At 28.1% G+C, this 10,281-nt stretch overlaps 1 protein-coding gene across 1 annotated transcript in view; it reads left to right on the top strand.

Moving 5' to 3' along the window:
• The window catches only part of LOC117174050, a 14,175-nt gene extending 4,476 nt beyond the window's left edge, over positions 1-9,699 (top strand). The window contains exons 2-3 of the mRNA XM_033362700.1: positions 4,073-4,376; positions 9,636-9,699. Of these exons, the coding sequence (XP_033218591.1) occupies positions 4,073-4,376; positions 9,636-9,666 (335 nt within the window). The 3' untranslated portion in view covers positions 9,667-9,699. The remainder of the gene's footprint in view (positions 1-4,072; positions 4,377-9,635) is intronic.
• The last annotated feature ends 582 nt before the right edge of the window (positions 9,700-10,281 follow it).

The raw sequence follows: 10,281 nt of genomic DNA, 5'->3' as shown, positions 1-10,281 counted from the left end.
AATAACAAAAATTGTTGTGATTGCTAAGAAAATTGAAAATGATTTTTTAGTTTGAAAAATTAATTTGAAGTGAGTATTTGAAAAGATTTCAAAAATTAAAAAGAAAAGGAATCAGGACGATTTTAAGGCAATTTTTTTATTTTGCAGTTTTTTCAATTTTAGGAAAAAAATCTAATTAACACAATAAATCAATTTTCAACCCAAAAGTTTACTTTTTAACAAAATAAATTAATTTTCTATCAAATAATTGGTGTTTTAACTAATAAAATGTACAGGATAAACTTTCAAACAAAAATGGAATAGTACAATTTCCCGATAAAAACTGTGCTGAAAAATTGAATTGAACAAGACAAAAAAACGAATTTTCAACAAAATTCTTAAACTTTCAAGGGAAACGGTGAATTTTTGACCAAGAAGATTACTGTTCTATAAAAAAAACAACAGTTTTCCAACTTAACCAATATAAACGATTAATTTTTAATCAATTATATAATAGTTACATTTTCAGATAAAGATAATTAATTTTTTAAAGAAAAAATTAATTTTAAACAAAGTTGTTAAATTTTCGACCAATTAGATGAATTTTCGACCAAGAAAATTGATAATCTACAAAAAAAGACAAATCTTAAACAAAATACATGAATTTTTAAAGAAATTATTTCATTTTGAAGTTAAAAAGACGAATTATCTACAAAAAATTGAAATTTTTAAGCGAAAAATATGAGTTTTCAATGAAAGAGTTAAACTTTCAACCAAATAGTTATATTTTCAATCATAATTAAAAAACTTTGTTAAAAAAACGTATTTTTGTTGACAAAGTAGTTTAACTCTTAGTGAAATAATCGACTTTCAAACCCAAGAAGATGTACAGTTGATATTTTAACCAAACAATTGCATTTTTGACCAAAAATGATAAAATTTTCAACCAAAAGGATTAAATTTCTACTAAATAAGGTCAATTTCCAACAAAGTACATGAACTTTAAACGAAATTATTTAACTTTAAAAACAAAAAGAATATGTCCACCCAAAACTTACAATTTTAATTTTTAACAATATATTTGCATTTACAACAGAACGACTTTACAACCAAAACATATTTATAGGTCATAATTCAACCGAAAAATCTAAGTTTTAATCAAAAAGTATAAATTTTCCATAAAACAATTTAATTTCTACAAAGAAAGACGACCTTTTAACAAAACACATGATTTCTTAACCAAAAATGGTATTGATTGATTGTCAGTTTCAAAAATGTATTTTCAACGAAAGAGATGAACCTTCAAATAAAAAAAAAATAGACTATTATAATATAACATCATTATAATATTATCACTATTAATATACGTATTTATTTATATATATAATAGTATTAATATTTATATAATTTATATTTTATACATGAAATAACATAACCTCAAAATATACGCATATCAAGAGGCGCGCGATCTATTCAAATCATGAGAATCGTCAGCATCGAAATCTGGAATATTAAAATCCCAACCTCCTGAATTTATTTCAAAGCAGTTAGCTGTTAGCAGATAGATATATAAATAGAATCGACGAAGTGCTCCGACCGGCAATCGTGCATCTTCGAGTTTTCAAATTCAGAAGAGGAGTAATGGGTTGCGCGCGCAACTCACTCATTTACAGCGTCTCCTACTATATTCACACGGACATAGCGCTGTCATAGGATTGGACCGCATCTCGTTTCAAATCTGGGATCACTGATACACGCTCGTACCATATACTTACTGCTCAGTCATGGATCAACATTTTCAAGAGGCCAAAATAAAAAACGATAAAAAAAAAGAAAATACATTTAGATTGCAAAAATTATAAAATTAATAATAACTGCTATTCTGAATAAAAATTATTTTAAATCTTATCATTAATTTTAATGGAAAAAATCGACATTTTTACTAATTGGAAAACGAAGTTTTTGGAAAATATAATTTGCAATTACTCATAGTGAAATAAAAAAAAATTGTTTAATTTTAAATAAATATGCGTAAGTATGCGATAAAGTTATTTTGTATCTTTTGCGAAAGTTTCCTAAAATTTCAAATGCACGTAAAAATAACAAATTAGTCTGTTCCTAAAGAAAATTAAAAATTCTGCACTCTTTCCACGAGTTTCTTTTTTGGGACTCCAAAAAATCACCTGGAAATGAAAAAACTGCCCAATTTCAAAATATGTTAGATGAAAAATATGACTGTTAACCTCGACGAACGTTATCATTTATTAAAAACACAATACATTTTTAAAAATGACATACAGAAAAATTTGTTTCGACAAATAATAATTGTTTAGACTACTGAAAGTTAGTTTTAAAGTCCTTCAAAACTTCAACTTTGCCCTACGATAAGAAATTATGCTAAAAAAAGTTTTTTAAAAGTCGTATTTGCCATGAATGTGACATAAAACTGATTTATTAAGTTCAATCAGTTAATCAGTTAATTAGTCCGATTTCAACTAAAAAAGTTTTTTAAAGTGAATAGTTGAATTATAGTTTTCAATTATAATATTATTCAGTTAAAAATGAAACTGTTTCAATTCGATAGTCTTAGTCATTTAAAAAATTGGAAAAATTGTTTCAGTCTACAATATTCAATTTTTAATCCATTCAATTTTAATATTTTTAATAAAGAAATTGAAAATTATTTAAAGCTTAGCAATATTTGACTGTTTATTGAAGACAAGTGAATTGAAACCAAACATCTTTAACGACTTAAAATTAATTAGAAAATTTAAGATTCTTTTTTAAAAAATCAAGCAAAGTGTTAAAACCTACTAAATTCGAATATTCCTACTGAAATTTTGGTGCGAATAGCAAAAAATTTTCTTCTTAATTATTCTTTAAATTTTAAATTAGTTTCAAACATTAAAAATTCAATGTCTCAAATCTTAAACGTAATTGCAAACCTAGTTTAAAATTTAAAGATTAATTCAAATCAAAATTTTTGTGCGAATAGCACCAAAATTTCAGATCGAATAATAGAATTTGATAGGTTCAAATACTTTGTTTAATTTATTTGAAATAATTTTCAATCTTTAAAAAACTTCTCAATATTCTTTAAAGTCACTCAAATATTTGTCTACAAATAATAAGTAACTTTAGAATCTGGAAATTCTTAAATTTTAAACGGATTCAGAATATTTTTGTCGCAGATCCATTGAAAAATATCTTATTTATTACATTTACAGTTGATAAAATAAAAATGCTTTTTATGAAAAAATTTAAGTTCAAAAGCTTTCACTGTTTACTTGTGTAAGCCTTCACGTTCAGTTGTCTAAACAATTATTATTTGTCAAAACAAATCCCCCCTGTACATTTCAGAAATGTATTGTTTTTTGAGTAAATAATACCATTCATCAAGTTTAACAGAAATATTTTTTATTTAAAATATTTTTAAATTGTCGAAAAATCTGGTTTACATTCGTTTGTCCACTAATTCACTTTTGAAATACTATGATTTCAGAATAAAATTGCTGCAAGATTGATTCAAAAATCGTATTTATTTCTATATATGAACACGTCGTTTTTTGGTAAAAATGAGCAGATTATAAGCCATCTATAAAAGTAAAGAATACTACAAAATATTAGAACAAAATTTTTTTTTACATTAAATGATATACTTAAATTAAGAATAAGTGAAAACTAAACAAGTTAAAAAGCCAAAATTTTTCTTCATATACATTTTTTCACACACTGCTGGCACAAGGGGTGTTCATCACCCCACGCTTTTAACAAGTCAACTTTGGACGGCTGCCGATCTAACACTAACGCTTGGCGATCTATCATAAAATACTTTCCTGCTAGTTACTAATCTTAATAAATTTCCGATGGAGGCACATTTTCAATTTTTTTTGAATTTAGTATACTTAATTGAAGCGCAAACTTTTTTTGGGGCATCTGACACCCCAGGTGACATTTAAGGGTTAATCAATTAATAATCATTAAATTGTGCCTTTTCACAATTCTCGAAAGTGGTTTTTACGAGTCTCCAAAAACAAACTCGTGAAGAGGGTGTTGAATTTTGAATTTCCTTATTTTTATTTTATCTTCTTAGTATTCTCAGAATGCCATGCTGGAAAGGCCGCAGAGAAAGAATACAAAACTGATGAAGCATTATCAACATTTTTTGGTATAAAACCTGACGCTATGAAGAAACCATGCAAGAAAGGTGGTAAAAGCTACCAAGATAAGCTGAACAACGCATCAGATAAACTTGGAAAACTTCAAAGTTCTTTAGTATCAGGCCATGAACCGGCATTTAATGATTACGAGTTCCCGAAAGCTGTTATCACAGAAGCAATACCATGCGCTTCGAGTGATGAATTTAACAACGCTCTTAATTACTATAAAAATAAATCGTAAGTTTGTTTAATCTTTTATATAAAAATCGGATACAATTTTTCAGATAAAATTTCTCCGCCCGTCACTACTATCCCATCACTCACTTCCTCATCCTAACTACCTTCCAGACCTGTATCCAAACATCCCCTAAAATACTGCCCACCCTTAAACTTTGACTCCACGTACAAGTGACTTACCACTTCTCTTCTACTTTACCTGCCCTACACCACTTCCTATAACCTACTAGCCCTTCCCCAAAACACCAATACTACATAGAGCTGACTTCTTCAAATCTGTATTCCTTCCTGTACATTTATTATCATACTTTCTTCTCCAACCAACTAAGATCCGATTCAATTAATCCCCTGCTTTCCCTTCCCTCTCTACTACTACGGATCCTTACCAATCAACCTAGTACGCTGTTCCTAATCCCCAAAAACTAAATTCCTTTGCGTACTGCTCCCCTACCTCCTTGCATGTCCTCCTACACCCCTCTCGAATTTCCACTGCTCACTCCCATTTTGTCCTTTCTTCTTCTACTCCTCTTCACATACTATCCCTAGTACTTATACTCTACTTTCTCCATCTTCACTTCTATAGTCCTTCTGCACTCCCTTTCATCTAATATTGCCTCTTCTCTGACTTTGCCTTCAATCTAAAACATCTCTGCTACTACAGTCCTTTACAGACCACCTCACAATTGTCTCACCAGCCCTCCAATAGCTTCCTTTCTGGTGCAGCCTCTCCTGATGATTTCCCTTTGCCCATCACTGTCTTACAGCTATTCCTCCGCTAATACTACCAACGCGAACACTCCTTCTCTACTACCCAAACACTACATTCTTTCGCAGACTTTCCAATACCTGGTTCCCTGAACTATAGATTACTGAACTTTTCCATACGTTCCTCATTTGCCTTCTCACTTCTTTTCCTACTGCCCCTCCTTAGGGGGGAGGGGGGTACGAGCGTCATACAGTGGGGAAAAAAAACGTTCGTGGACAAATTGATTTCCAGAAGACAATTATTATCCGATTTTATCTTTCTTTTAATAAAACTAATAAAATTTGGCATCGATCTCTCATGGCCGAGTTGTGTATTTTTGTTTATTTAATAATAAACATGAAAAAAATTGACTTTTTAATTATACGCGTTTAAACAAAAACGATTCGATTCAATAAAAAATACCTATAAAACTGAAAACAGCTATCCAACAATGATGTCCAATAGCAAGGCAAATGCTATAAATCGTATTCAATTTGTTATAAACAAATAAGTGTATTAAAAATGTTTTCGTGGAGATTGGCGACGACTCGTCACTTGATTCGCACTAAATTTGAACAATTTGTGAGAAAAGAGTTTTTTAGTCACATTCATAAAAGTTAATAAATAATTTGATATTTGGAGAGGAAGTCTCGAAAACTATTATCCATATCAGGTATTTTTCATACAACAAATAAAAGTTTTTCTATGAAATCCATCATGTATTACTTGAAACTAAGCCCTAAGTATCCTATTTGGTCACCAAATAAAAGTGAATCATTCTTTAAGCTACCTGAATTAACAAATGCACTATTTGTCTTTTCTGGAGGTACAAACTTGATTTTTTCGATGCAATTAACTGTAAATAACTATCTTTTAAATTTTTACGAAGATTTTGATGAAAATTAACAATTTTTTATTGTAAGAAACAATTGTTCAAACTAATCTTTATCATTTCATGTATTTATAAATAAAATACTGCCTTTTTCACGTAATTAAGGGCCAATTATTTAGTAATATTTTGTTCTATAAAGCGATAACAATGAATCATTGGGTAGCGAAAATTAATTAACAAATGTATTCTTTGGCTCTTTTTCAGCATTTAAACTTGTTATTTTGTGCTTTATGAACTGTTAATAACACACTTCTTCAAAACTTTGTTTGATAGTTCGATAACGATTCACTATTTTTATTTTTATTAACAATGATTGAACAAATTTTTCTCGGTCTATGTATTAGTTAACTAAAATGTCTTTTGGTATGGAATTTAATTTAAATTACTAAGAAATAATTCTTTTTGCCATAACTTAATAAAATAAGATTATTTATTAGAGAAATTTAATAAATACTTGACTTTCTTTTTCAGTTAAGGGAACTGATCAGTTCATTTTGAAAATAACCTATTACGTATATATGCCCACGATAATTAAATTGTTCATGAAAATAAAAATAGTGGATTGTTCTCGAACTATTAAAAAAAGTTGAAAGGTGTTCTATAATGAGTTGAGTACATTAAAAAACAAGTTTAAATGACTAACAGTAGCCAAATAATGCATTTGTTAATTAGTTTTGGTTAAAAATATTTTAAATGTTATCGATTCATAGGAAAAAATCATTGCTAAATAACTGGTTGTTAATCACTTGAAAATAACACTAAATTATTTATAAGTGCATGAAATAATGCATATTTGTTTGAACAATATATATTAAGTTATTAAGCCAGTTTAAACAATTATTAATTTTAATCTGGTTTCCAAATATTATAATTAGATTTTATTTACAATTAATATGTGATCGATTCAATACAAAAAGAACTTGATTTATTTCATCAAAAATACCTGATATATACATTTGTTTATAAAAATTACTTTTAAAATAAGAAATTATTGTTTAACATTTCTTAATTGGAATAGATGGTTAAAATTTAGTGCGGATTAAGTAAAGAATCGCCGCCAATTAACTTCGAATAGATTTTTTTATTGTCGATTTTCAGTTTTATTCTCCTACGCATAACAAAAACAGGATTAAAGAAATTTAATTATTAATTTTATTCAAAACAAAACTTTAAAAAAATTAAAGTTCATCAGATTCGGAAGAGTCTGACGATCAGAAATTTTGTCTTCTCTATTTGTTTATTTATATATTTTTCTACTTAAAGTATGAAAACACTGAAATTTTGTACCTCATAATTTCTATGCTTTAATAACTGATTAGGTCAAGTTTATATTTTATTGCGTAAATATTTAGGGACTCATAGAACACAAATAATTTGTTCATTATCCCATTTACATGTTTTAAACCAATTTTATGAACAAATTAGCAAATAGTCTTATTATCGGTAAAAAAATTCTTTCTGCTAAAAATGCTTTATATTAATGTAGGAATTACATTTAAGTGGAAGCTTCTAATGTGTCCCCTAAGGGTTTACATTTTTCTTACACCTTCTTTATTCCTTTACACACCCTCCACACACTTACTTGGTGGTGGAAGGGGGACCTACAGTTTAAGGTGGGTTCCGAACCACCAAGAGCAACAGCCTTAAGTACTTAGAGAAAACCTTTTTCTCTAGAGGTACCGGTCCCACGACTCTCCGGAGATGAACAACTCCCTTGCTAGGCTAGTGTTCACCGCATGGGCCACCGAGACTCTTCCAGAGTGCGAGGCGGGAATCGAACCCGCAAGCCGAAGGAGTGGGTCCAAAGCCTACGCTTTAGCCCCCACGACCATCGTCCCACTAATTACATTTAAGTGTAAAACTATTTAAAAAGTTTATAATAACCATTGTTCGAAATAGTTATTGTGGTAAAATATTAATATTTAAAATTTTTTCAAATAATAATTTTTTTCAATTGTCAGAACGACTTTAGGTATTTTTAAAAATAATAAATAATATTTTATAAAATATAAAAATTGAAATTTGTGTAAACGAATATAATTGTTTGGCCCTTTTACGTAGATGTACAGTAGGGTGGCTCAAAAACGCTTTTTTTTAGAGGCAACGATCCTTTAAATTTCATTCCAAATTCGCAAAAAGAAATTACCAATTTTTTTTGTCGATTTCAACAGGTGCCGGTTTCGACTTGAAGTTTCCCATGTAAAATGCATAGGGGAAAATCACTTTTTTGATTTTTTGGAATAATTTTTTAGGGTTTGAAAAAATGTCACGGGAAAGTATAGGAGCCTGTTAAAAATTATCCAACGAAGAATTTCATATATCAGACATATGAATTTGACGCCCCTAATACGCCGCCACGAGTACCTGAAACCTACCCTAAAAAAATGTAAATTCCAGATAAAATCGACCTTTTGAGCACTTCATTATGATTTTTTTTTTAATTGAAATTATTAATATTGGTCCAGTTGAATATATATCACTATGATTTTTTAAATTAATTTTTCATTATTTATACAATTGGAATTTCTTTAAATAATTTTTTTAGAACATTTATATATTTCTCTCTAAAAATTATGAATACTAGTCTAGTCGAATATTTAACAACATTGTTTCACTCATTTTTAATTGTTTAGTCACATGTATATTGTGTAAATAATTTCGTTTTAAATGTTTTTTAAATTAAAATTATTAATTTTGGTCTAGTGGACTATTTATCAGTAAAAATGGTATACTGATTAATAATTAATTTAATAATAATTCATTTATCAGTCATATTTAAGAAATAATTTTTATAAAAAAAAGTTTTTAATGAAATAATACAAACAATGTTGATAAAGATCCCACTGTGTAAACATTAATAACTATTGAGAAATAAATCATTGAAAAAAGTCCATCTGTTTAAACAATTTAAAATTGATAAACCAATATTATATAAATATTCCAATAGACCAATGGTAATAATTTTTAAGGAAAAAATATTAATTTTCGTAACAAAATTGTTTAAACAAAATCAATTTGTTAGAATAATAAAAAAATTATGAATAATTGTTAATAAATATTCCACTAGACCAATATTTATAGATTGAAGTAAAAAAAGACGAGAATAAAGTGCTCAATGGGTCGATTTCATGAAGAATTGATATTTTCGGTTTTGAAATGGACTACTTAATCCTAGAAAATAAAGACAATTATTTTGAAATAAATACAAATTTCTATTAAAATAAAATAGAATTTGCCTACAGCAAAGATATTTTCTGTTTACTGTAGATAAAATGTACCATTCGGTGATGAAATAACGAATTAATTTTAAATAATTACTTGTTCCATTAACACCTAGCTAAAAATTAACATTATTTTCTTGGATTGAGGTTCTTATTTTGATCTCTCTAATAGTTTAATGGAAAAGCACCTGATGGGAAATCAGAAGTTCTTTGGCTCGATTCCTTGTTAAGCGAAAGATTATTTTTTTTAAGAAAATTAAAACCTTTTTTGGATGACCTACCTATTATTTATTGAATTTTATTTTATTAATATTGAGTTTTCATCCTAAAGCAAAATACGTCACGCGCAGATAGCGCGAAAATGATGCTGATATTTAAATTGAATATCGTTTGATTTCCAGACCGAAGCAGGACCCTCCCCCAAAACATTGATGCGGATCCAGAGAACTAAAGGACAATACACATATGACGACTTCTGATCATTCTACAATCTAGTTCTAATCCTATAATCTTATCTTATAATTAATTTTTTTAATTGCTCGCTCGCCTCTAGATCACAGTCCAACTGAAGTTTCCTATATTATAAACGCATTTCTTTTGCGATTTTTGTGGTGTGCTATAAAAAATAAACATTAAAAAAAGTACAAAAAGATTTAAGTAGAATACTAGTACATACATTGTAAAGCCAGGCGCAGTTATTGGAGTGTCAAATTAGTAAAGTTTTTTCTTTGGGAAAATTTGTAAATTTAATGTTCTGTCCTGTCATAAATATAATATGTAGTGTTTAATAAAAGTTATTATATCTCAATCTGTTATTTCCTGTTACAAAAAAATTATTTTTCATACAATTATTATTAGAATTACCTTATATGATTGGTGTAAACATATTTATAAACAATACGCTGGATGTGCAATTTCTAAATACAAAAGACCCTTTTTCACTAAAATTATCTGAAAATAAATAAACATAGTTAATAAAACTAGATGTAAGACATCACGTAAGAATCTTTGCAATTTTCAGGAATTCATTTACATAATTGCTATATA

This window comes from Belonocnema kinseyi, chromosome 6 (assembly GCF_010883055.1).
Source record: "Belonocnema kinseyi isolate 2016_QV_RU_SX_M_011 chromosome 6, B_treatae_v1, whole genome shotgun sequence".
Lineage (NCBI taxonomy): Eukaryota > Metazoa > Arthropoda > Insecta > Hymenoptera > Cynipidae > Belonocnema > Belonocnema kinseyi.
The sequence above is the reverse complement of the archived record's forward strand: the minus strand, read 5'-3'. Positions and strand labels throughout refer to the sequence as shown.